The sequence below is a fragment of the Hippoglossus stenolepis genome, chromosome 3 (genome assembly GCF_022539355.2).
Source record: "Hippoglossus stenolepis isolate QCI-W04-F060 chromosome 3, HSTE1.2, whole genome shotgun sequence".
Taxonomy (NCBI): Eukaryota; Metazoa; Chordata; class Actinopteri; order Pleuronectiformes; family Pleuronectidae; genus Hippoglossus; species Hippoglossus stenolepis.
Window position 1 is genome coordinate 8,718,399 of NC_061485.1, and position 27,504 is coordinate 8,745,902.

A 27,504-nucleotide genomic window follows, 5' to 3' on the forward strand; every position below is an offset into this window, starting at 1 on the left:
GCAAGTGGAGCTGGAGCCGAACCCTTCTGACATTTAGCAAGAGGTGGGATACACCCTAATAATAATAATAATAATAATAATAATACATCTACCTCTGATTCTTTGCCTATTATTAATTGCTCAAAATGTCAAGTTTGGAGTGAAACTCCAGGTAGACCCCTTTTATTCAATGACTGAAACTTAACTGGACTTTCCATGAAATTAACTGATGATTAAAAACACATTCATGACCTTATTTCTGAATAGTCCTCATATCACTTTTAGTGCCTGGAACTTTTGCACAGTACCGTGTGCAGTATATACCCCTGAACGCTACTTGAATTGCAGTGAAAATCCCTCTGCCCATCAAACCCACATCTCAAGTGTCTAATATATATATATATAGAGCCAGACTTCTGGCTCCCAAATAAACAACACAACCAATCACTAACAACATTGTCACTGTATCCCCAAGGAACAAGTTAATGCACACATGTCCCTTGAGTCTCTATCAGTGAAGTAAAAAAAAGCACATATAGGCACACATTGTATTTTTTGTCAATCTTTTATTAGTAAACAATTGACAATTCCCTTTTTACACATTTGGAAATACACCGCAAACAAGAGTTCTCAGGTATTTTGTTACAATCAATATGAAATTTAATAAAAAGCTAAATATGGTAACAACAGTTCAGATGATGTCACTGCAAATGGTGAACAAGTCCACTGTGGTCACAAAACTGGCTTAGACTAGAATAGTCATTGATTTGTGTGCAATCTGATGGTATTTATCTACACTGAAAAATATACACAATATAGATTAATCACATTCCCAGGGCCAGCCCAAGACTAATGGTATTTTTCAATGCAAAATTGGCAAACACTATTCATGCCTCCTGTTTCCAAATGAGGGGGAAACATGTCATCATTATCAGAACTCAAATATTTTTGTAAGCATTTTATGCGATTAGTACTTTAAATCATTATATTACAACAACAATAAAAAATGGTTAATTATGCATGATGTAGTAAAATAGTTTTGACATTATTTGGCACCACCGTCTTCATCGCAATACGAGCTGAGCAAACAGTCAAAACCTAAAATAACACCATAGGATATTAAAGAAAGTCTGACACCCGTGCAAGAATGTTTCATAAAGTGTTTCACAGGCATATTAACATGCTGCAGACAGCGTTAGTTCATATTAGGAGCCAATTAATACAAACAGTCAGTGAGTCAAAAGTGCAGCTGCAGTGATTCCCTTCTTAATGTGACTGCTGAGGTTTTAGTAGCTAGTGTTGGTATCATGATGTCATGCTGGGTGATTATCAAAGACAGGAGAGTGTTTTGACTCTGTCATATGATGTAAGAGCAAACCCGTCACCAAATACACATAAAATGAGGTTCATTTAAACCTGTCATTATCCTGTTGGAGATCTTTTGCACAAGCATTTGCTTTCCTGTGTGAACACATCACTCTGTAACTAATGTCTCCGATTAGGTCACATTTTACCTTTGTCATTATAACAACTATTGCACTCCACAGAAAAAATCCTGAAAGATTAGGCGGCACTACTCAGCACAGTACTCATCAGTTACATTAAGATGCTCAAAGGCAAATTAAGTGTCTAGCGCTGACAGAAAAGGACACAATTCACGTTGATAAATGTGCAGATGCAGTCTAATTAAGACCTGCATTTCTTTTGGCAAGTTTGAAAATAGGTTTTGGGACTGAAGGAGCTCATGAGATCCAGGGAAGCATGAAATTACACAGAATGAATAAGTCAGTGTGGGCTCATTGATCCACTGCTGCTGAAGTTCAAACAATATCAGAGGCAAATGAGATAGCTGTAACATAACATAAGGATCACAGAGAAAGCGGGTGATGATGTGGCTCTGTGAAAGCTGTAACTGTACCATGATTGAAATCTGGCCCGACAATAAGTTTGTCATTTAGGGGAACAACACAGAAGAGAGAGGAAATTCAGAAAGCAGACGCTGGAACAAAGTGCATACAGAGCGGAATGGAAACAAAGGTTCATTAAGGGGTCAGCATGTCAACACTGTTACATCTGATTCTCCACCTATAAACTTCTGCTGAGGGGAGATTTAAGCTCCAAAATCTGAGCTTCCTCTGAACGAGGTCGAGTTTCCAGATCTCGTATTGTTTCCATCACAGGGCAGCTAGTAAAACAAGTTTGGATGTGTGACCCGGGGGAGAATGAAAAATATTTATCGCACAATTAAAGAATTTGGCAATACCTCAGAAAAACTGGCCTCTCCTGTAAAATTTCTAGTGGGTAGCAGCGAAGGGCTGCAGACAGACGGGCTCACCGGTGAAAGGTTGCAAGGAGATTTAAGAAAAATGAAGTTGGAGTAATGTTTGGAAACAACCGGCGGGATTCTCTGTGTACTGTGGGGTACATCATCCACATGAGCCTGTTCATGGATCTTCAGCAATTACAAGTGGAAATGTGGAACACATGTGAGCAGCTGGAACTGTTCGCTTATAATCAGCTTCAAGACAACCAACAGAGTCAGAGATATCAGCCCTGATTAAAGCTCTGTCATTGGGACACGAGGACTTTCTCTCAACAGTGAGATGAAATGTTACGACAATTTTAAGTTATTGTTATCAAACCCAGGGGCAAGTGACGATCAAAATATCCTGAACGCCAAATGAGAGAGGAACAACTAATTAAAGATTTAAAAGGAATAGTTTGGATAATATGCTTCTTAACTTTGTGGAAAGTTAGATGAGAAGATCAAGACCACTCTCACATCTGATCAGTCATTAGAGGGAGATAACAAACATTTGGTTAGCGTAGCTTAGCATTAAGACTGGAAAGAGGTGGTAACAGCTAGCCTGGCTTAGTCTTCATGTTGAGCTATGCAGACGTAAGAGAGGTATCAATATTCTCATCTCTAGAGTGCCTCCAAAAAACTTTCCTTTATTATTAAAAGGAAGCAGACGCATACACATTTTTTCTGCATATTCGACTGTGTGATTGTGGCTGAGATCAAAACACCATTTTGATATTTTGCTTTGATGAAAACAATCAAATTTAAATCAAGCGTGCACCATCTTCCTTGACTTTTATCCTTCAAGCAAACGTCAAGATGAGAGATTGGTACTAACATTGATCTCTTTGATCAGAAATGTCCGATTAATTATTGATTATACAGAGAAAATAATTTTGGGGAAAGGTCTCCCAGGAAATTAAAGGCAATAACTTAAATATTATCAAAATAATTTGAGGTTGAGATTTAAACATTGTCAATTAACTTTTTTGTTGAAAGATAATATATTTGTACAAATTTACAGCTACAAGTCACTTTTGAATGAATCTGATGAGTCTCTGGTCAACATGAGACTACACCATACCATTTAGAGACTGGAGTCCATTATAGAAGCCAGAATGTCTGTGGGTGTGTGTGTGTGTGTGTGTGTGTGTGTGTGTGTGTGTGTGTGTGTGTGTGTGTGTGTGTGTGTGTGTGTGTGTGTGTGTGGGGGTCTTTCCTTGTCACATGAATGTATTTGTGCAACCATGTTTGTCTGTGCTCTGAAAGTATTTCACCTGCAAGCAACTTACAGATGACACATGATGATTTGCTATTGTTAAGCAACACTATGTATTTTTTATTGCCTTGAAATAGCAGCTTCAACATTAGTTTGATGGTTCATTGACTTTGAATAGGGAGAATTTCCACTCCTCACCCTGAACCTCTCTTCTTGCTATATGTGACGACCTCCTGTGTTTAAGTGACTGATAGTCGCAGCTTAAATTGTCAGAATCACGCTGAACTGCAGATCAGTTAAAAAGACTTCGAAGTCATTAAAAAACACAGTTTATGTTTAATATTCCGCCAAGAAACTTTTAAAATATGAGGAATTCTACACAGAGTTTGGTGTATTTGTTACATTTGTTACAGCGGCTTCAGGAAGCCTGGGATCACTTGTAATATTAACCGTTCAGTTGTTGTGTGTTGTGAGTGGGACTACGCAGTAAAAGCTCCAGCTAAATCGGAATTTATCGTCACACGTGGCTGCAGAGGGCGCTGTTTCTCGGTAAAAGTTACATAGTGTTGCTTTAAGTGCTTTAAAAATGCATTTACTATCATCATCATCAGAGTGACACTGCTGCACCCGGATAACAGTGCCGGCAGGATGTCTGAGGGCGTGTAGAGCTGTAAGCTGAGGCAGGTCGGGGACGCAGAGAATAAGCAAAGGTCAGGTCATAGGTCATGTGGGAACAGTCACCGGCATCATCAGCAGCATGTCCTGCGAGACTCTGAGGCCTGACGTCCCAGTTTGAAACCTTTTCCTGAAGTACCTCCTGCTGTGTCTACAACGGGGATCCGCCTACCTGTGAGACAAACACATTTATTTAGGTTCCCAACATTCAGCTCCTCTTATCTCTCTCAAGTTCTACATGCATACACTTTTGTACCGTTTACGGTATATGGTTTTTCTCACCAATTGAATTAAACTACACAATTTGTCTTGGTAGCACTGAAAATCAGTAATTGACAGTAAGACAGTAGTTGTTTACAGCTGCTATAGATCACTGGAAGGATTAATCAAATAGGTTAGCTGACATATGAAAATGTGAAGGTTTCCATTTGCAGTATTTGCATTTGGCGACGTGTAACGTGACACCACAAAATCGACTGGCATACTTTACAACATAGTGATAGAAAGCACTTAAACTTCCAACCTGTGTGTTACAGTGCATTCAGAAAGTACTACTCCCCAAACACAGACTTTTTGGGGAAGTAAAACTATCCTCCTGGAACTAAATTTAAACCCAGGTTCTTCTGGTGGAATTACAAGTGGTTGAACGGAGTTCCTCAAACAATTCCTGCTCCCCAGGGAAACCTCCTGCTGTGGAAACACGCTTAAAGTGTAGATCTACTGAGTTCATAATGGATTTGTTGAACAACAGGCATATTCAAAAACTCATACAATTGTTTTGAGCTACTCAGGTCAATTTGTAAATGTGGTGAGACAGTTACAGAAGATCTTGCAGCATAAAAAGTAATTAAATGTTTTCCGCTTTCTTTCCGCTCTGAAGTCTGTTTAATCAGTACTGTAAGTATTATATAATTTCATGTAAGTATAAGATGTTTTAGTATACATACTATATGCAAGTATTGTGTAATATGGTTATAGGACACCGCTAATATGTATACCTTGTTTTTAAGGTAAAAACCAACTTATCTGGCATTTGAGCAATTTCCTTTATGATTATCTGTTTCTTATCCTGAAACAGCTCATCAACGTCAGAGCTCTGCTTCACACCAACACTGATAACACTCTAGAAGTGGTACCTCTATTCGGCAACACTAATCAAAACACAGTTATCCAGTCTAAAATACGCAGTTAAGAAGTCAACTGTGTTAATGCTGTGAAAATGATTAACTAAAGAATTACACGACTCAATGAATTTGAGGATGTATAGGTCAATGACACCAAATGGTGGAGAAACACACTCACTTATCTCTATAAACACCTCATTGATGTTAATGGCGTTCTTGGCGCTGGTTTCTACAAAGATGGCATGAATGGAATCAGCATAATCCTTGGCCTCTCTCTCTGGCACTTCCCTGTAAATACAAAATTAATATGTTGTAATATGTTCACAGATTGTCCAATTTCATGGATGATCTGCTAATCAGTTCATTTGTCTATACAGCTATACGGACAATCCACATGTTCCATTGATGGTGTATATGTACATGTGAAGTACCGAGAGTGTATATGCGTCATAGCCTGGGAGTATTTAAACTTTTTTGAAGACATCAAGGAACAACAACAAATTCTTTAACTACTCCTTAAACACTAAAATATGAAGGTTTATTTGGTCAACTCTAAACAAATACAACTTTCTTACTGGAAACGACCAAGAAGTTAGCACCTGTCCACCTCATATTTCAACAGCAGACAGAAAACTTATGAGTAGGAGACAGTTTTATCTCTAACTCAGGTTCACCTGGCATCAGACAGGTCACATTTGTTGCCAGCGATGGCAACCACGATGTTAGGAGGCCCATGCTGACGCAGCTCCTTCACCCAGTTCTTCAGTGTTTGGAAGGACTCCTGGCGATAAGAGTAAACAGCATGTTTGACTGAGAGGACTAATAAACAGACAGCACATCATATCTCTGGAGAAAGGTTAATGGAATCGTTAGACATTCTGGGAAACACATTTATTTGCTCTTGTGATAGTAAGATGGGAGGATCAGTACCACTCATGTCTGTATGTTACATACGCAGCTAAAGATGAACTCATTTCCCAAAATGTCAAACTTCAGGAAAAGACACAGACTAAATCAATGAAAGTATTCACTAAGTAAGTAGTGGATTAGTGGTTGAGGAGGAAAAAAGCTAACAATACCTCTTTTGTGATGTCATAAACAATGATGGCTGCTGCAGAACCTCTGTAGTACATCGGTGCCAGAGCACGAAACTGTGGGAAGGCAGAGAAAGGAAACAGTTATAAAACACTGTAACAATTCTTCTGAAGAAAAAAGAAGGTCCACTGTTGGACAGGGATGGAGAATACGTGTCTAAAGCCTCTCAATGAGATTCATCTCTGTCTGAACTAGACTGTATGATCTACTGACATCATTAAATATGGATGCAGCTTTGAAACCATGTGAAACAGAAGATGATCAGAGAAAATAACAATTTAAAAGATCTTATTCAAAGACGATTAATCACAGCTCATCTCTGGAGACACTTGATTTACTTCCAGTTTTTCATTCTTGGATGAGAACTAAAAATATAATTTCTCTATAATTGCACTATTGCATATTTTGACACAGAATTTCTCTCTAGGCTTTTAATAGACTAAGGCTTATCCGTTACATAAGACCAGAACGTGGTGATAACTCTCACTGTGAGTTCCATTAGACGCAATAAAACTGACTTACAAAAACCTTAAAAATAAGCAAAAAAGACACTGTTTCATAAAACCAGAGACCTGGTGTTCTGAGCCCTTAAGGCGAGCAGTTTAATTTAAAACTGCTCGGCTCGTCTTTCCACCGAGACCTCACACATGTGGGAGCCATCAAGAGAAAGATGAGCAGAATGTGTCAAAAGCTGTTAGGATTTTGATATTTATGGAAGACTATACATTTGATCCCAGCCCAACACATCACAAAGCCCTGCATAATCAAAACAACATGTGCAGAACGTCCACCCCTGGCTGCCTGGGAGGCAGGGGGTTCTTTTTCCTGTGCCAGCTTTTGGTATTTTTCTGGCAAAAGACTTTCCAGGGCACCGTGAAAGCTGGCTTTACAAATTAGCCTGCTGTCATAACATTTTTAAAAGTATTGAGGTTTTTACCTCATGCTAAAGGGAACGAAATGGTTAAACTACAGCATCAGTTTAAAGTATCTGAGCTGCACAAAAATCCAGCAGCCTTTATTGTTTAGCTCAAGGGATGGAAGGTAATTGAGTTAATTTACTCTAATATTACATTTAAGAACCACTCTAAGGAATTCTTTACATTCACTGCTACTTTTTGCTTACTTCATTACACTTGACCAAAATCACTTGAATAAGGTTACTTGTTACTTTACTGATTTGGATCTGTTATATTATAAATGAGGCATTGTTCCACATTAATCTATCAAACGGCATATAAAATTGTAAAGAAATTGGTTCCACTGCAACCAGCTACAACCATGAAATGCTACTTATATGTATTTATATACAAAATAATATATAATTATATAACTTTTTAAAGTTATACCACATTCTGCAGATCTTAAATTAATAGGACTTCTATTTGTAGAATTAATAAACTGTGGTATTACTTTTTTACTTGAGTAAAAGATCCAAATACTCCTTCCACCTCTGTTTAGTTCCTAATACAACAGTTGATTATGAGGCCATTAACTATAACTTATTTTATTAAATGCTTCTATTAGCAACTATTTGCTCTTGATACAAAAAATGTTTAAATTTAATAGTTAAAAGTGAAACAGGATTTTAAGGCTGTTACTGTGTTATAATTGTAATAAGGGTTTCACCTGTAACAGAAATAAAAGGCTGTTGAGTTTTATATATTGTATTACACACAGAGGTTTTCTTGTTAGTTTGCCTATACCCTCGTTCAACCGTACCATAAACTACAACCCACCAAAATGACCATAGAGTTGAATCAGCTCCTCTCTAAAACTAATTCCAGAAAACCTGAACTTTGTGATCATGTAGGATTTATTTATATAAGACTTTTATATAAGACTGTATTAGTTTTATATGGTTGTATCTAATAAACTGGCAACTGAGATCTGAAAGTGACCAGATGATTATTTTCCATCTCCAACTCCTCACCTGTGAGAATATTGACTCCCTCTGCACATGTGCTTTTAAGCAGACTTATGACACCATGTAATTTGTATTAACTAACGATGTTTATTTTAAAAGAAGCCCCCATGTCTCAAATAGACTTGGAATGACCCTTCTTTCCCGCCAATTCTATTTTCCATTACAATACGATGGAATAAACTATTCATCTTGGAGTGACACTGTTACCTCAGGAAAAGCACACATTCCACATAATTATAGTTGTTACTGGCCGTCAGTCCACCAATGGATATCCAACTTGGGATATTTGGCAGCGGCTCTGAAGAGAGTGCTGTCTCTTTCATTGGCCAGTGTTGGGCTGCAGCACCGCCAGTCCTGTGTGGTCTATCTGTGCCTTAACCCTGAGCAATCACACCGAGGCCAGTCGTCTGGCCACACAGCAGCCAAGAAAACAGCCCCACTGATACCCTGTGAGTGCTTATTAATTGCTGTGACCACAAGCTGGGTGAATAATGAAAGGAACCCTCCTGTTTCAGTCGGATGCAAGGTTCCCTTTGCTTGTTTTCAGTGAGACGGAGCGCCGAGGAGGGGGAGGCCTGGAACGGCTGTTGACAGCTGGGCTCAGATGTGCTCCTAAGGTCTCATGTGGTATTGAGATATGGATTGTGGAGTGTAGAAATCGCAGAGCTTTTCCTTACTGCCCTGGTCTCTCCTTACATGTGAATTGGCTGGCTCTGTACTCCCCTTACTCAACTCAACAGATTTTGATAGGCCAAAGCTCCACAGAGGTAAGAAAACAAGCCATGAAAGGCTTTGAAATACCACAGCAGCTTTGTACCAACGGAATGTTGCAACTTTTTCAGGCACAGATGCGAAACACTGTGAAAATACAGTGAACAAAGTGGATTTGTGGGAATAAAAAAAAGGGGCTAAAAATGGAAATGAACACAAAAGAATCAGAAGAAAATAGATTGTTTTCAGGAAAACACAAAGAGGAAAAAGACAGGCATTCTGGCAGTGACTCTCAGATAACACACAGTGGCAGCACACACCAGTGGACCGAGACAGCTTTTGTTTCTCCCTCTCATCTTATCTTAAACACGGCTGCACTGCTGTCCGCTCAACCCGTGAAGAGGGCAAAGCTTTCAGAGTGGGAGATAACAAAAACAAGCCGCGTCCTACCTCACCTATCTGGAGAAGACAGCAGCAGAGAAAGGGATTGTGCATGAGAACAAGAGAAGGACATGCACACAAAAGGGGAAGTGATGTGTAGGGAAGTGATGTGGAGAGATAATGCAGACAAATGTGGGATGTAGGCTGTGAGTCAAAAGAGAAAGTAGCTGCTGTCTGAGGCCTGGTGTCGATTTCACAGGCTTTAACACCAAAACTGCACTCAGACACCAGGATGTATCCTGTTTTCGGTATCACATGTCATCAGTTTGTATTGTTTTAGTCCTAATTTTGTATGTAGACACGAAGCTTTCCAAACATGGCATCTGCAGACACACACGCTTCCAGATTATGTAAGAGGGAGCACCTGGACATGATAGTTGCCAACAGACAACATATTTCAGTGGCGTGTGCCACTTAAAATCACAAAAGAAAAGCAATGGCACTTTTTTTCCGCATGTTCTGAAGATAAGTGCAATGAGAGCGAAGAAATGAGATGGAAATTAGAGGCAGGACAAAGAATTTTAAAATGGGACAAATCTTTACAGATTTATTTTTCCTACCATAATAACACACTAAAAAAATCCACAGATTAAAAGAAGGAAAATCCAAATAATACCACACGCCATTTAAAGTCCTGAAACAAGAAGTATCAGTTCAGGGCAGAACTGTACCTATAGACAGGTAAATGTTGCCCCCTATCAGAAGTAATGAACAACTGCACTGTTCACATTCCTCCAGGCCGGTTCAGGGAGTGGTTCATACATGTGTCGTCAGCTTTTTCACTTCCTTTTCAACCAGTTTTGTGTGTTTTATTATCATATGAAAACTGTGTGATGTTGAGGCAAAACACATGTAAATCCTCCTCCGCTTTGTTAAAAGGCCCATTAAAAAAAAACAAGGCGAGTACTAACCCGTTCCTGCCCCGCTGTGTCCCAGATCAGGAACTTGTGTAGTTCATTTTGGTATTGCACCGTCTTGGTCATGAAGGACGCCCTGGTGAAGAGAAATGGCTTCATGAGACACGTATAACATGAGTTGTATTATAAAATTATTCATCTCATTTCAGTGATTTACAAAGGTTGGAAACACTGGGAAAAACACACATCTTCACTTGGATCAGCAGAAGATTGAAGATATCTTAGACTGTGCGCCAGCTTTATCAAATAAAAACATCTCAGGAAGGAAATGGTTTCATTATAGTCAGCCTCATACTGTATTTCTGAGATAGACTATATCAAAATGTGGTTTTAATACAAAATTAAATTTTATTATAACAATTCAATAAAAACCTATCTGCCAGTGCATATTTATCAGTTAAAAAACAATTTCAATACATTTTAATGTATTCTGAGTAATGGTGAGGCTATTTGTATTTTACATGGCAATCCTGTATTGGAATTTTTTCTTCTTACCTCCACCAGGAAGGTTATGAATTCCCCCGTGTCTGTCTGATGGTTTATTATTTATTTATTTGTCAGCAGAATTACACAATCCTGCTGACAAAACCACTTTGGATCAGACTTGGCAGAGCGATGGGCCACGAGCCAGGGACGAAACCATTACATTTTGGAGTGGATCCACTTAAAGTGGAGGATGCAGCAAATTAATTTACCACTGTCCTTAACAATGCAAGATGGGGCACGTTTCTACATTTTCTGAGGAAAATCGATAAAAATGTAAAATAATAGTTTGGTCTTGAGAGTGGTACACTATGCAAGTTGTGATGTATTTGATTATCAAAATCTTTCAGCTGTAAGTGCAATCAATTATTGATGACTGGTAAAAATGATGATGATAATTTACACAGAGGAAAGTGTCTGGGTGTACTTTAGGAGCATTTATGCACTGCAACAACCTTAACCACGACAAACGAGAGAGGAAGAGAATAAACATAACCTCTAGCGTGGGAGACAACAGGAACTTACCCAATTGTTGGGTTGATGTTTGGGTCAAAGCTGTCCTCCACAAATCTCCAAACAATACTCGACTTTCCAACGCCAGTATCCTGCAGAGACAAAATAAAGTTGATGCTTACTAAACGCGGTCAGAAACAGTTAGAAGCACATTATTTGGCTGTGCAACACGAAATTGTTTCTGTTTGTAGTCTGCTGCTTCTTCTTCCTGCTCATGTTGAGAATGATTCGGACACATGCAGTAAAAATTGACATAGATATTTTTAAAAACTTATAAGCCGGTGAAGAGGATGTGGGCGATCATGTTACTTCAGCAATACAAATGAAAATGATGGCTTATGCTCTTGTTATAGGCAAAACTAGACGTGCCTGAATGCTGTCATGTGAGAGATGTGTGAATAATAGCAGAAGTAACAGTAGCGATGGTAATTTAGATAGTTTAAATGGATTTTGACTGATGTTTTTAAACTTCCAACAAATCCTTTGGTCTAAAACATGTAAAAATGCACATGGTTCCCAGAGACCAAGAGTTATCAATCAATCGATTATCTTTCTGTTAACTGACTAAACTAAACATTTTTTAAAATCTTGCTGGTAGATGATGGGCAGGAGGAGATGATGTGAGGATGCTATAATGTTTCTGGGATGTATATCTGCTGTGTGTGGCTTGTTGGGTGTTGTTGTATGAAGTCTGGACGTGGTTAATGAGACATACACTTGTGTTTTAAAGTACAGACAAGGCAGTGAAGTTAAATGAGAATAAGGTGCATGTGTTGCCACCCTCTTGATCACTGTTATGACCACATTTAACCCATGTAAACAAACCAGCCTCGTTTTGGAGCTGCGACACTCATCCGATGCTACCGGTACAAATATGAACCGGGCACAGACGTGTTTACACGGAGATCGATGCTAACTTACCCCCAGGAGACACACTTTGAGCTCCCTCAGCGCCATATCGATCTCCTCTCTGTCAAAACTGGTTTGTTTTGGTGCTGACGACCATGGACAGTTTCCTCCTCCTCGTATCTTGAAAGTTCCTCCGGTGTCCCGTGTGCGCGAGCCGCTTTACCTCATCCTCATCGGGAGCTGCCACATTAGCGCCTCGGGTTAGCTGGCGTTTGCCATTTTGCGCTGTTGCAGTCGACGAGCTAACTAGCTAACAGTGGAGCTTCCCAGTGGCTCCGTCTCCATCTTGAACTGCGCGGTCACGTGACTGCTGGGCTCTATTATGCGTGTGTGTCTGCGTGCGCGCGTGTGTTTGTGCGTGTACAGTGAGTGAGACGCACACAAAGCCCACGGGCTCGTGTTCGTACCGGGTCTATGTGGAGTTTGTGCCCCGGCTCAGAGGCACTTTGTCGGCGGAGTGGTTGGACGCGCAGCGCTGTGGGGGACACCAGCACCAGGAAGTGCTCTCAGGAAGTAGTTTGCAGCCGCGCTTGAGTGACAGCTGTGCGGCGGTGACAGCCCACACCGGGACGGCGGCCCCACAGAGCCGAGCCAAGACTCAAGATGGCAGGTAATGGTACTTTTAAAATTGTCTTTTCCTCCGCACCTTCACGCTGCGTGGGCTCCGGGGGAGCCACGTTGCGTTCTCCGGGGCTGGAGACGGTTGCAGCCGCGGCCCCCCACGCTCCACCACCTTTGTGCTGTTCCCTGGCGAAGTGTTCGCTTCAAGTCAAGCGAAAGGGCTGGACACAAGCTGTGTTAGCAAACTTAGCACCGCTAGCCAGCTAGCTAACCACAGCTACTCAGCGGTATCGAAATTAGTGACTCCGATGCGTCATTCGAGCCACTAAGTTCCAAGCAGATGTGATTTAGTGTCTGAATCACCCCCGTCCCCATTAGTAAATCACCACCACGCGCACTGAATCGGGTTTATTATCGAACTGTTGTTGTAGCCAAGCTAGCGAGGTGACCTAGCTAACGTTAGCCAAGTTGCTAAAGTCATTTTCAGCCATAAGCTGGTCAAATCCTCCGTTATAGCACAACAAAGAGGAGATGTTGTGCTTCGTCAACCTGCTTTTTGATGCCGGTTGTTGCACCACTCGCATCTTTACCAGCTCCACTCACGAAACACCACGTTTATTGTTTCCGATTGAGATGCGAGTTGTTTTATATTTGGATCACATTCCCTTGCCTGCCCAGCTGTAAACACAGGCATTAGCCGACCCACCACGTTTCTCCCTCTGGGGTCTATTTCTTGATTTTTCTTTTGACTACCACACTTTGCTATTGTTGTGTGTGTCGGACTGGATGCTACTGAACACAAAACAGGACAGAGAGTTTTCGTGTAGTCTCGGTATACACCAAAAAAACATTGTGTTAAAAGGCGTTGAAAATCACCCTTTTGCTGGACTCGTTTAATAGTCTCAAAATACAATTGTCATCCAGCTAGACTGTATTTTTTCTGGGTCACTGACTGCATTTTATTTCTAGTTTCCTCACTTTTCGTTATTGACATTAGATCTGAAATCCATAAGTCGATTAATCAGTTGGTTGCTCAACAGACAATTTATTTACAGCATTTTAACAACCCAATTATCATTTAAAGTAATTCTCAAGCAATGAATTGAATTCTAGTCACAACACCTCAATTCTGAGCTGTTTTCATTTATGTAACAGTTATTTGAACATGTGTTGTTTCTTTGACTGTTAGTTTGACAAAAACACATTTTTTAAGTTGAAGATAAGTAAAACTTTACATTTTCACTATGATATCAAAGATTAGGTCAATTAACATTAAAAATCAGTTGATTAATCAATCAAATTTTATTTTTACAGCCCACATTCACAAATCACAACTTGTCTCATAGGGCTTCACAAGGTGCGACATCCTCTGTTCCTAACCCTCAAGCCCCTAAAGTACAATTCTGAGCTTGGAGGTGTATCAGAGTTAAATACGGACTTTAAACAGAATATGTGGAAATGTGAATTGAGTCAATGTACCGTTTGACCTCCTTAACCCTCAAGCAGGAGACAGTTATTGCAGGACTGTTGTATTGGATTGTACAAGTTTTAGCTAGGTTTCAATAGACTGAACATCATGTATATCAGAATGTCCAGTGATGATAGTCACATTAATTTTGTGACATACAGCATCTTTCTCGCTGAGGAGATTATGGATGTGAACTTGACTATTTCAATTTACTGACTTGAAAAAATATAATTTAAGAAGAAGAAAAAAAACGTTTTGTCGGAAGTGCTTCCTTTCTTTTGGGGATCCAGGAAAAACATACTCGGATATTAACTGACTTGTTTTGAATTCTTCTCACATCAAGACTCTGAGCACAGAGTTTCTGTTTTACAATGATTAATCAGCATGACCACACTGATTTATTGCCAGTGTTTTTGAAGGAGACCTTGTCCATTCTTACTAATTGGCAGCTTGTATACCTGCCAAACCAGAACTCCTTATTTCATTGGGCAGAGTGGTGTGTAGAGACACTGTTATGGTATGTTGATGACAAGTTTGCCACCATGGACCCTTCACCCCTCTAATTGTCTTATCCTTGCAGGTCTATCTTTATACTTTGAAGATGGCCATGATGATTTGGATGACTGTGAGTATTCTGTTTATTTTAATTTGCTTTCGAAATCACATGTAAAACCCCCTGGATTTAGGGATTAATTTCTTGCATATACTGTATGTGGAGCTTTGTTTTTCTTCCCTTCAGTGGGGAGGTATATATGGAGGTGTCATCTTTCTGGGCAACCCCATTCACCCCTGTGAAATCTAAAGCTGTCAACAGCATTTCAAGGTTTCACACCATGCTATTATTAGCAGTTATACAGACCAGCAATCCCTGTTGTCTGCATTAGCCAGGGTGATGAAACAGTGTTTAGCTCCAAATGCAAAGTCAGTGTGTATTTATGGTTGGACGATTTAATGGAATAATCAGTTGGACTTGCGCCTTTCTGCTTTATATACCGTTAGAGGTTATTTAGCCCTGACATTCAGCCTGATTCAGTAGCTCAAGCATGGCATTGTAATTAATGTGGTACATCTGTCAGTGTCCCTATTACAAGTGTTTTGTTTTTGTAGGCATTACAAATGTATTTGTGACACTGTTCCAACTTATGTGACCATTAAATGACTTCACGCTCCCTCCCTCCCAGTCGGATTTGATGACTATGGTTCAGAGTGTGACGGAATCCGCATCACAGCCTTCCTCGATGCTGGACAAGACAACCTTACCCCTCTCGGGAGGCTAGAGAAGTATGCCTTCAGTGAGAATGTTTTCAATAGGTAAGTGGAGCCCTGTGCTCAGGCAACACCCACAACCAGACATAACGCTCACTCTCAGACTGTCAGGGGCCTGTACTATAGAGCAAGATCAATGTAGCAGTTGATTTTACAACTCTAAAGGGGGGGGGGAATGGATCAACGAGAAATGGCGTAATGTTGCGCAGCGTTAAGTTGTTATTTGTCCTTTTATATTTATTGAATTTGTTCATATATCATATCTTAAAACTCACATCAGAAGTTGACATGCGAGATTGACATGTCGCAAGTAATTATAATATTCTTTCATAGTCATCTGAACCACTGTCTGCATTCCTGTGTAGTTACTTATCACATACCTGTGCTAACTCTATACTGAAGGAATGCCAAGTGACTTAAAGTAGAGCCCTGAATGGATTGTGTTTGTCTCAATGTGGCTGTAGACTGTTTTACACGCAATTATTTTCCTCGGATATTAATATGATACTCTACTTGGTAAACGTCCTCAGTATGTGGTTTTGTACTATCACAGCTCAGCTGCAAATGTTAAATACTGCCCTGTTGTCTCCACACAAATGTGTTCAACTGCTGTCGTCATGCTTTTCATGCTCGGCTACGCAGAGTTCAAGCCCTCTGGTCATTTTCAAGTACACGTGTGTGTCTGTGTAATGCACTTGACAGCTCCGTCAGTGCTGTGTGTTACGCTGTCGCACTCACCACTTGTCGGTATTGGCAGGCGGTCTACTAACTTGAAGCTCCTGTTGCTTTCTAGGCAGATCGTGGCTCGCGGCCTGCTTGATGTGCTTCGGGAGTTCAGTGACAATGAAAATGACTTTATCAGTGTCATGGAGACAGTTGCCAGAATGTCAGAAGATGGAGGTAGATGGATTTTCCTGTTCATCTGATAAATCTGGAACAACCATATAATAGTCTCCAATTTAATCTTTCCATTTGATTTGATAAGCATAATTAAAATCTTTTTGTGATCTTACACAGTTTTTGTCCTGTAACACATGTAATTGATCTTTGTTCATTAATTGTATAATGTGATGTGTTTCCTCAGAGCCCACAGTGCGAGCTGAGCTGATGGAGCAGGTCCCAAACATCGCCATGTTTTTACATGAGAGTCGGCCCAACTTCCCAGCCGCTTTCTCAAGATACTTGGTACCAATTGTAGTCCGGTATCTCACTGATCCAAATAACCAGGTAGGTTTGTTTTTTAAACAATCACTTCTCATGAACAATTAAGTTTGAACATATTAAATGTTTTTAAACAATCAGATTTATTATTGTTATTTTAAAACTGTTTTTAACCTTGCTTCCATCTTTGAAGGTGCGGAAGACGAGCCAGGCAGCCCTGCTCGTTCTGCTGGAGCAGGGCCTCATCTCTAAAGCTGACATGGAGACCAAAGTATGTCCAGTTCTGCTCGACCTCACAGAACCCAGCAGCGACGATGACTACAAAATAGAGGCTGTTGCTGTAAGAATATCCATAATTCATATATTTTTAAGTGTCTTTTATTCATTATCGTGGGATAAATACTATTAATAATACTTATAAAAACGGTTATAGTTTCGGTGCAAGTCCGATGCTGCCAGGGAGGCACAGTGGGTTTCTTTTATAGCTTCATGGTGATCTGTCAGTGCCTGTATCTAATTAAGTAAATGGAGCATGACTGATGCCTGCAGAGATTGTTTTTGAAATATATAAGTTTAAATTTGTAATGTTATTAAACTGTCACGGTATAAACAATCCTTAATTTTAATGCACAATTGAAATTGGTTGTTTATTGCCTCTCTTATTTATACTTGGGTATTCACTAATTCACTCCACTCAGTCTAAATCAGATTTAGCCTCCTGAAGCACCCCCACATCCTATCCTATACAATTCAAACACACTTCCTCTCTACCCTGATGGTTTCTCTCTCTGTGGAAAATGTTTTTGATTTCTGTGACAGTTTTCACTTCACTGCAAATGTTCTGCAAGTTTTTAGTCATCAGTGCAGAATAGTGGAACAATGAAGCGCAGTATGAGTTGTGATGGCACTAACTTCTCACCATATGTCCCCTCTTACAGATCATGTGTAAAGTTGTCACCATGTTGAGCAAAGACACAGTGGAGCATCTGCTACTGCCACGTTTCTGTGACCTGTGCAGTGATGCCAGACTCTTCCAAGTCCGCAAGGTAACAACCTCCAAACCACATTTATAACCTCCAACTTATACAGGGTTTATAGGGTTTATATAGGGTTTAACAGTCTGAAATTACTTTATGATACCCTACAATATGTTCTGTTTTAAACCTGTAGTAACATGGGTCAACTTGTTCGAGCTAGAGTTAAACCGTGTTTTGGGTGTTCCATGAGGATAAATTCAATAAGAGAGAGTTTGGCTTAATTCTGTTTTGTGCATCAAGTTATCCCACACTACACTGTTGTTTTCTGAGGAATGTTAATTCTGTGGTCTAACTGGTGCCAGTTGGAGAATCGTTATTTAAGATCTGCAAAGGTGGTCAAACGTGGTGAATAATGTTCAGCTCTATATAAATGTGACATTTCTTCCCACCACTTTTTTTTTGTTTCATTCAGTGAAAGTTTTCAGACAGCACGGAACACAACTTTACATAGATGAAACCAATGCAGAGGGTTTTGCAGAGATAGATAAATAATGCATGCAGAAAAATACAGACAACCCCAGGACATTGCAGGAACACAACTTCACACATCTCATGTTGTTTTGCGATGGTCACTGAACCATATCACACAGCAGATAGTAGAATAATCCTACTGAGATACTATGGGATTCGACTTAGAAGGAATTTAACAACCCACCCGATGTTTTAAAAAATAATAACTTTACCTATTATTGTTGCTGGATGTATCATGCTTTTGAGAATCTGGAACTTCTCTTTGCTAGCTTCTAATGACATAAAATCTAATTAATATTATTTAATCATATATTGTTTATTTGGCTCTTTCATTTTATGTCAATGTGTTTATTATGTTTGTATTATTTTTGTTTATTTACAGGTCTGTGCTGCAAATTTTGGCGAGTTTTGTTCTATTGTGGGCCAGGAAGCCACAGAAAAACTACTGGTGAGACACTTGAGACTCAATGTTCATCACATATTTACACTTATGTCATTATGCAACATGAAAGTTAAACATTAGTGTTCGTAAAGCTTCGCCTGAGTCAATACTTAACATAGAACATTGCATTTAGTGCGTCAAAGTTAGTTTGATTGCTGTCACGCCCTTTTACAGTTCAAACCCTCATTGTTAATTCTAGGTTGTACTGACTTGGTTTTTCTTTTTAACGTAGATGCCCAAGTTCTTCGATCTGTGCTCAGACAGTCTGTGGGGGATCAGGAAAGCCTGTGCCGAGTGCTTCATGATGGTCTCAAATTCCACCTCTCCAGAGGTGCGACGTGCAAAACTGTCCCCCCTGTTCATCAGTCTCATCAGTGACCAGTCCCGCTGGGTAGGACTCAAACACATGCACACAAAACTAAAAATCCTAATTCATACAGTTGCATAAAATAACAAGCACATTCATGTGTAACTTCCTCTGCACTATGATGAAAAGTGCTGCTGTTGTTGCTTAGCTGTGGAATCGAGAAAGTTTCATTACCTCAGTGCTGTATGTACCCTTTAGTTCCTGATGTTTCAGCTGTATACTTTACTTTTTGTCTACATGTCATTTTTCTTTCATTTGTTTCACTTCTGTTAAGTGAAATGTGAATTATTTTACCTGCAATCTTGCAAACTTTCAAACGAAATATCTCTAAACACTCCAGATTTAATCACTGTTTTGGGTATTTTAGAGTCTGTACAGTCGAAATAGACCGAAGTACAAAGATAACTGCATGTGTCCACATCTGTATAATATTTGAGTAAATCAATGGAGCAGAGCAGAAATACTGTTCATTAATACCTAACTACTTCACTCTATTACCATCTACATTTTTTCTGCTTTATTAACTGCTTAGTCCCCTTTTGAGGCTCTAACCTGTATGAAAGATGCTATAAAGATAAAGTTTAGTCTTTAGTAATCTTTGTAGTGACAGTGAAACTGAGAGATTCCTCCCTGCTCCACTTCCAGGTGCGCCAAGCAGCCTTTCAGTCATTGGGACGTTTCATCTCCACCTTTGCCAACCCCTCCAGCACAGGCCTTTACTTCAGAGAGGACGGTGCCCTACTTGAGCTCCCCAGGTGTACATTGGAAGGGTAAGACCCCCCCGACCCGCAGTCACTGCTGCAACAACAGACTGATGCTTCTTTCAGTCTGGTCAAACAATAACGTTGCACATGTTCAATGTTTATGTCTCTTAGGAACAGTTGGATAAATATTGTGTTGTAATTTAATTGAGTATTTGTTCAGACACTGATGCTTTGGTACTACACAAGTTTTTGTCAACACAAATGCGTCATGAATCAATGAATCATGATCACTGGGCTTAATCAGGACAGACTAGTTTTTTTTTAGTTTATCTGCCAGAAAAAGTGATGTTACTTTTGTACAGTTTCACATATTCCCCCAAACAATTGGTTTCTCCATTGTTGAACTCGGAACCAGAAACATATTTGTCAAGCCATTTCTCTAAATTATGTTTCTCATTTCAGCGACTGCTCCCTCAACTCCCTGAACTGCTCCGACATCAGCGGCTGCCGCACAGAAAGAACCATCGCTCACACACTTCCCAACCAGGACGGCCGTGCAACACCATCCCCAGAACATGTGTCGACAGCCGACAATGACGATATGCACAGCTTTGATGACAACCACAGTTCAGTTCCCGGAGAGAGGCCAGACCGTTACACCCACAATGTCTCAAACCGCAACGGCAGCCCTATGACAACAAACAATGCTAAGAACACAAAAGAGATGGACAAGACAGACGAGAACTTTAATTCTTTCAACTACTGGAGGTCTCCTTTACCAGACATCAGCGGGGATCTGGAGATGCTAAGTTGTCGTAAGTCAGGGGACGTGACACAGAATGAGGAAAAGAAAGAGAGGGAGGAGGATGAGGATGAACCTGAGGATAATTGTCCTGATTCCAAGTCCAATCATGGCAACGCCACTAGTGACCAGATCCAGAAGGTTTTAGACTGTTTGCAACCACACATGGATGACCCTGATGTACAAGGTGAGCACACAGAGTATTTGTGAACTACATCTGATCATCTGTTGGCATATGGATTACATTTTTGCATTTGTCATTTTCCTCTAGCTCAAGTCCAGGTTTTGTCGGCAGCTTTGAAGGCAGCCCAGCTCGACAATCCAGAAGACGACAGCCCGGCAGACGACTGTCCAGCAGACGACTGTCCTGCAGACAACTGTCCAGCAGACGACAGCCCGACTGAACCGCAGCCTGAGAGCAGCACGGAGAGCCCGTCTGAGGAGAGCATATCTGTGGAGGTTCAGTCAGACAGTGTGGAGAGCCCCACAGAAGAGGAGCAAACGATGGAAACCCTTCCAGCTTCAGAGTCGAGCCCCGTCCAGGAGCAAGGAGACGAGGAGACGCAGACGGAGCCTCAGGAAGAGGAAGAGGAGGAGGAGGAGGAGGACCAGGACCAGGAGGAGGAGGAGGAGGATGAGGAGGAGGACCAGGATGACTCTTCACCTAACTCACCTATTCCAGTATGAGGCTATTCACATTATCGCAGCGTGTTCAGACAACTTTTAGTTTATTATATGGCTGAATGTGGCAGATGTACTGAGTCACTACATAGATAAACAGAAGTCAGTTACAACAACATCCACAAAAATTGCATTTTAATTTCAAATGTTACATAGATGATACCTGCAGTGTGAGCTCCTTTGAGTAACAACAGTCCCATAAACCGCAGAGTGAATCACTACAGTCTTTGTTTGCATCCACCACAGTTTACGGGACTGTCCCTTTTTTCAAAGAAATTTCTACCGCCTTTACACACAACTATAACTGCAGCATTAGTGCAGGGACAGTAGGTTAAAATCTTCCATTGGTACCTCGCTTGTTTTTTCCCTAATGGTCTGTTTGTGAATATTTGTTTTTCTCAGGAGTCTGAACTGATAGAGAGTGTGGAAGAGGGGGGAAAGGAAGACCTGGCTCACAGCCCAGTGATGGAGGACAAGCCTAAGGTCCAGGTCAGTCAGCACCACTCTCGCTCATCCTGTAAATATTGATCTGCTCCTTACTGTTGGTATTGATTTGCTGAGACATGGATTATTAAGCACCTTCTCCCTGTGCATCCACGTTCCTCTTTGTTTAATCTTTATTCTCCCGCTGTGTCTCCAGAATGTTATCCCGCAGCAGCTGTTGGATCAGTACCTCTCTATGACGGACCCGGCCCGGGCCCAGACGGTTGATACGGAAATAGCCAAACACTGTGCCTTCAGCCTGCCGGGGGTCGCTCTCACTCTGGGACGACAGAACTGGCATTGCCTCAAGGACACGTATGAAACCCTCGCTACTGATGTGCAGGTGAGCAGAGTAATGGGAAACCATGGTGTACGTTTGCAAAAGTTACACTTTTATTGTCAGAACAACTGCTTCAAATAAACCTGTCACTTTTGTGTTTCTCTCCCGCTCTTAGTGGAAGGTGCGGCGTACGCTGGCGTTCTCCATCCATGAGCTGGCGGTTATCCTGGGAGACCAGCTGACGGCGGCTGATCTGGTTCCCATCTTCAACGGTTTCCTCAAAGACCTGGACGAGGTCCGCATTGGCGTTCTCAAACATCTGTATGACTTCCTCAAGGTAAGATTTATAGATTATTTTCCCGCTGGTCCAGGTGGGACAACACTTACTGAGATTACAACACTTACTGAGACTAACGTTAGTAAGTTCAGTCGGCTTTTTTCAAACTGTCTCAAGATTAGAAAGCACAGGGCAAGAAAATTTTGCAACATGATTACAAAACTGACTTTGAACCTGTTATGAAATATAACTGATGTGCACCTCCTTGTTTCAGCTGCTGCATGCAGATAAGAGGAGAGAATATCTGTACCAGCTGCAGGAGTTCATGGTGACGGACAACAGTCGCAACTGGAGATTCAGATACGAGCTGGCAGAGTACGTCTCCTTTTCCTCTTCCACTCAGGAAGGATTTGGGAAATAATTATTTGCATTTGGAGCAGACTCTTATCCAGACTGTTTTCTAATCAGTGTCCTGCTGATTGACAGAATGTCAGGCCTGAGTTCTTGTCACATTGCGTATTGGTTAGATTTAATTCTGCTGTCAGTTTACTGTCTGTATCTATTCAGCTGTTTATTTACTAAGTTCTATCCACAACAAACTATTTTGAGGTTTATCTTGTTTTGGTTATTTTACTTCCCTGTAGGTTTTTATAACCCTTGTGTTTGCCTGACTGTGTCTCCCTGTCTCCTTCCAGGCAGCTGATCATGATCATAGAGTTGTACAGCCACTACGATGTGTATGACTACCTCAGACAGATAGCACTCACACTCTGCTCTGACAAAGTCTCGGAGGTCAGGTGGATCTCATACAAACTGGTACGTAGTTATTTTTTTTCTCTCTCTGCTGGTGTAGGGAACATCTGGTTTTGGGGGGGGAAACGTGGCTGTTGTAATACATGGTTGGGTCAAGACAAAAGGGAAATGAGTCACACAGATGGATGATGTCATGGGATAAAGTAATGTCCTGACGGATGGTTGTATTTGATCATCGTAGCTTGGCTTCATAGTTTCATATCAGTTTCATATTTGCTGCACAGATCATCAAATAGAATGTTTTTCTTTCAACTAAATATTCACTCATAATGTTGATAAGTATATTTCTTAAAACTATTCTTTGAAACACATGTGACAGTGTGAAGTTTTCGGTCTTTGCAGCTTTCAGTTTAGCTTCTACAACTACCTCGACTGACTCGATCAACAAGTCAAGTGTCTGACTTTAAACTTAATGCACATTAATTCCTAACAACTTTCATTGAGAATTAGCTTTTTTCCCCCTGTAGATTAATAGCAGTTTTGTCCACTTTAATTGGTTGAGAGACAGATTTTGAACTGTTCCTCCTGTGTCTTCAGGTTGTAGAGATCCTCCAGAAGCTGTATGCAAGTGGTGCCGACGATCTGGGCATGAACTTCATCAACGAGCTCACTGTCAGGTTCTGCCACTGTCCCAAGTGGGTCGGGAGGCAGGCCTTTGCCTTCATCTGCCAGGTGTGTGTCTCTCACGTCTTTGCACCACATGGTGGATTAGCACCTTCCCTGTCTCTTCTTTAAGTGCTTCTCTCGTTGTTGGCAAATAGAAATGAAATGAGAAAATAAATATTCGTTTTCATCCCATGAATGGCTTCGGGAATATTTTATTCCTATTTCCTTTTGGATTTCTCACTAAAACACACTTTTTTTGTTTGATACTTCATACAAACTTTAAAATACCAGCTCTCTCGTTATGTAGTTATCCTGCTAGTCACATTCTTATCTGTCATCTGGTCGATGAGTCCAGCTTTGTGTTATGTTGCCGCCACAGTGGAAAAAAAGTCTTTGTTCGTGAGCCTGTCAACTTTTATCTCTGATGAAATAGTATTTTCTAGCTTGTGTGAAATGAGCTCTGTTACCAGCCTGTTTGAATGACTGTCTTATGTGTCCTTGTATTTTAGGCCATAGTGGAGGAGGACTGTATGCCCATGGAGCAGTTCAGCCAGCACCTCCTGCCCAGCCTCCTCAGCCTCTCATCAGACCCAGTAGCTAACGTCCGTGTACTTGTGGCCAAGGCTCTACGACAGAGCGTCATGGAGAAAGGTTGGTGCAAATTAATCCTGTAACTCTAAGGAATAGTTACAATTTTGAAAATGCGCTGATAAAATTACAGACGATAATTCTCTGTAAAACTCCCAACTTGTCAGTTTTACACAACATCCTAGGTTCAGTTACTTCAAAGGTTTTTTTTAATTGCTGGTAAGCTCGCTAAAACGGCAATTGACTCCTTTCCCATTGCCTGTGTTGGAGCTTGCCTTTGTCTTTCTTTCCCCTGGTGGTTCATGTTCAACGTCATGAATGTGCCAGAGAAGCTCTTTCATCTCATTGTCTTGCCAGTGTTGTACCTTTCATAATATGGAGAAAAAATCACAGTTGCACGTTAATGTAAAAAAAAAACGAGGCAATGTTCATGGCTATTTATGTGTCAACGACCGGGAAGTTGCAGATAATGGTTCAGCGCCTACGCTGCCAAAATAAAGGAGAAATTAGTGGTTTCACCCGGATGTTTTCATCACTACTGATCAGAGCGGATAAAAACCTGTTTCTACTGCGGAGTCATTCGAAACGGTTGTGAACGCAGATTAAATCCATTTTCATTCCAGACAAAAGCCAGATGTTAGTTGGTGTTTGTGTGTTTTTTTTTGACCAGTGAAAAAGGGGCTTTATATATATATAAGCAAACGTATTCCTCATTCTGTTCCTTTTCTTTCACAGCTTTGTGCTGGTAGATTTTGACTCAAACTAAAGGAGTCTTGTCTTGTTCTTGGTTTACAGCTTATTTCAAGGAGCCGGGCTGTGCCTACTCTGATGAGCTGGAAGAGACTGTGATGGCGCTGCAGTCTGACAAGGACCGGGACGTCCGCTTCTTCGCCAGCCTGGACCCCAACAAAGGCTTGATGGACACGGCCCCTTTGATTTAACCTCAGCCCCCCCGACTCATGTTACAGCCCACCTGCCTGTCTACCTACCTGTCTGTCTGACTGACGCACCGTCAGCGCGACCTGCAACACCAGCACCCGACCAGACCCCCCCCGACCCCCCGACCACTCGCCTGCTGGGCAGACCTGCACCAACGACCACTTGAGAATCATGTCAGATGTTCAGATTTTAAGTGTGAGCACGCTCAAACAAACACAACCCCAGTCTCTGGTTGGGCACTACATAGCACACATTATGTTCACAACACAAACAGCAAACTTCTCAGTGTTTTCAGGAAATGAGCAGGACTCACAGATCGGCTGCATCGCTTTGCAGGAGCCGCCGTATTTTCATCTGAACCTTTTCTCACCCTCCACACTAACAACACTGACTCAGTCCTTCCCCGGTCACAGATTTGTAGAACTACAAACGGGCTCGTTCTCTCCAAAGCTAACTGTAAGCTTAATCATGAAATTGCAGAATTGATTTTATTATTCCTTGTTGCTTCTTCTTGTGGATTTTCTTAATGAACAAGCGGGCGAGGCCTGCCTGACTCTGATGTGTGCACTAACTCAGGGGGACTCATCTGAACCTAAACAGCATTATTAGCTTACATGATAAGCAGCAGCTCCTGGATCCCTGGTGAAAGAAACTACAGCTGTCTGAGCAACAGACCAGCCAAACCACGTAGCTCTGCTGGTGTCTCTCACCTCATTTCCTCCAAAATGCCTCTTGTCTGAGACGTCGTTCGTCTTGTGAGATGTCCTCTGGGTTATTGTCTGTTTCCCTCCTACCATCTCTTGTTCTTTTTTCTTTTTTTTTCTCTCGTCTGCGTTTCTCCACCTGGTCTTCACGGGCCACTGAAACCACTACTACTGCATAGAAGGAACAGTGATTCTGCCACTCAGCGTAACTCTTGATTAAAACCATATCTCGGACATTTTAAAAACACCACCTTAATGAACTGTTCGCCCTCCACCCCCCCCAAAAAAAAGAATCTGTCTGTTTACCAAAAATGTGACATGACACGTCTCAAATGGCAGGAGACGCATGATATACCTCTTTTTGGACACGACTGGCCAGTGTGTCATACGTGTGGAGAGAGACTGCTGTGGATCGAACGGACGCTCGACTGGTGATTTTCTTTTTGAGTGAATCTGTGGCGTCGACTAAAACATCTAAACAAGGGCTCCCGGGGATGTGCCACAGGGTGACGTCAAGTTCAGAGAAGAGGAAGAAAGCAAGCACACTGTTGGATTATGCATGCATGCCCACCCTCCCTCACCCCCGACCCTTTTTGTGTATAGTCTATTCCAATTCTTTAAAGGTTGACCTCCTGATATGAATATGTGACCATGGTAGCTTTCAGTGGATCTGACCGAGCAGTTGTACAGTAGGAATATAGGAACGGCTGTGTTAACGGACTGAAAGACAACTGATCAGGATTTCCCTGTCTTGGTGAAATGATTTAACGGATGAGGTTTCTCATTCTGCTACTCTTTGTACAGCTTAAACCTGTGGAAAACAGTATGTGTTTATGGAACCAAGGCCAGTGTAGTCGGGTTTTTAACCCCATTCGAGATGTGTGAATATTGGGAGCAGTCACCAAGTCACTTTTTTTTAAGTCTCTTGAGCCTGTTTGTTTTCCTCTGTTGTAAATGATGACACCAACCTCTCCCCTTCTTTTTATTTTATTTTTTTTGAACATAGACATAACTTGAGAACTTAAGCTGATTGTGGTGTGTGCTGTGCATCTCAAGTCTTTCTTCCTTCAAAAGGAGAGATCACTGCAGTAATGGCGGTGTCTACTCATCTCATCTGTCTGCAATTTGTGTCCATCTCATTTTTATGTAGTAGAACAGTTAATATATACATTTTATGAAAATTATTTTTCTTTTCAATTATGCACCACTGTTCAAAGATTTTATATCCTAACTTTACAAAATTTACAACCTTTGTAATATTCAATGGTTTCTTTTAAAAAGACATTTTATGTAATGTTATTTTTAGTATTCTGTAATTAAAATTATGAAAATTTGATCTTGTGTTTTACTTTTGCAATATTGCCCACGACGATCAGCTCTGATTACTCCGTATTGGTCAGTGTGGATAGAGACAAGATGCTTCATTGAAAAAGACACTTGTATCATTTAATCATCGTGGTGCTGATTGGACTTTCATGAAGTGAACAGTTGTCATGTTAGATCCCAGGGTTACAGGAGTGTTTGAACTTCAGGTAAAGGGTCAGTGTTAAACCTTATAGAAT

The 27,504-nt window shown here is 41.0% G+C and overlaps 2 protein-coding genes across 3 annotated transcripts; one reads left to right on the top strand and one right to left on the bottom strand.

The window, feature by feature from the left end:
- Nucleotides 1-528: 528 nt before the first annotated feature.
- rab22a (RAB22A, member RAS oncogene family) lies at nt 529-12,534 on the bottom strand. The gene is made up of 7 exons (XM_035151184.2): nt 12,305-12,534; nt 11,396-11,475; nt 10,382-10,463; nt 6,379-6,450; nt 5,974-6,080; nt 5,478-5,587; nt 529-4,347 (listed from the first exon to the last, which is right to left on the bottom strand). The coding sequence occupies exons 1-7, from the start codon at nt 12,338-12,340 to the stop codon at nt 4,250-4,252; spliced, it is 585 nt and encodes a 194-aa protein (XP_035007075.1). The 5' UTR covers nt 12,341-12,534; the 3' UTR covers nt 529-4,249.
- A 230-nt stretch (nt 12,535-12,764) lies between these two features.
- On the top strand, nt 12,765-27,278 carry ppp4r1l (protein phosphatase 4, regulatory subunit 1-like). 2 transcript variants are annotated; one of them, XM_035151181.2, is made up of 20 exons: nt 12,765-12,902; nt 14,902-14,946; nt 15,503-15,632; nt 16,381-16,487; nt 16,672-16,814; nt 16,942-17,088; nt 17,687-17,794; nt 18,639-18,704; nt 18,931-19,089; nt 19,711-19,835; nt 20,232-20,758; nt 20,843-21,252; nt 21,655-21,741; nt 21,893-22,078; nt 22,191-22,352; nt 22,567-22,667; nt 22,988-23,108; nt 23,643-23,777; nt 24,221-24,362; nt 25,095-27,278. In XM_035151181.2, the coding sequence occupies exons 1-20, from the start codon at nt 12,896-12,898 to the stop codon at nt 25,238-25,240; spliced, it is 3,054 nt and encodes a 1,017-aa protein (XP_035007072.1). In that variant the 5' UTR covers nt 12,765-12,895; the 3' UTR covers nt 25,241-27,278. The 2 variants fall into 2 exon arrangements, with proteins under 2 accessions (XP_035007072.1, XP_035007073.1); XM_035151182.2 differs by lacking the exons at nt 12,765-12,902; nt 16,381-16,487.
- Nucleotides 27,279-27,504: the final 226 nt, after the last annotated feature.

Excerpts from the sequence above, each read along its gene's own strand:
- rab22a (XM_035151184.2), bottom strand. The coding sequence starts at position 12,340 with ATGGCGCTGAGGGAGCTCAAAGTGTGTCTCCTGGGG. Across the intron at positions 11,476-12,304 it reads TCAAAGTGTGTCTCCTGGGG|GATACTGGCGTTGGAAAGTC; the intron begins GTAAGTTAGCAT and ends TTGTCTCTGCAG. Across the intron at positions 5,588-5,973 it reads TGTGACCTGTCTGATGCCAG|GGAAGTGCCAGAGAGAGAGG; the intron begins GTGAACCTGAGT and ends TTGTATTTACAG.
- ppp4r1l (XM_035151181.2), top strand. Across the intron at positions 15,633-16,380 it reads AGTGAGAATGTTTTCAATAG|GCAGATCGTGGCTCGCGGCC; the intron begins GTAAGTGGAGCC and ends GTTGCTTTCTAG. Across the intron at positions 20,759-20,842 it reads GGATGACCCTGATGTACAAG|CTCAAGTCCAGGTTTTGTCG; the intron begins GTGAGCACACAG and ends ATTTTCCTCTAG.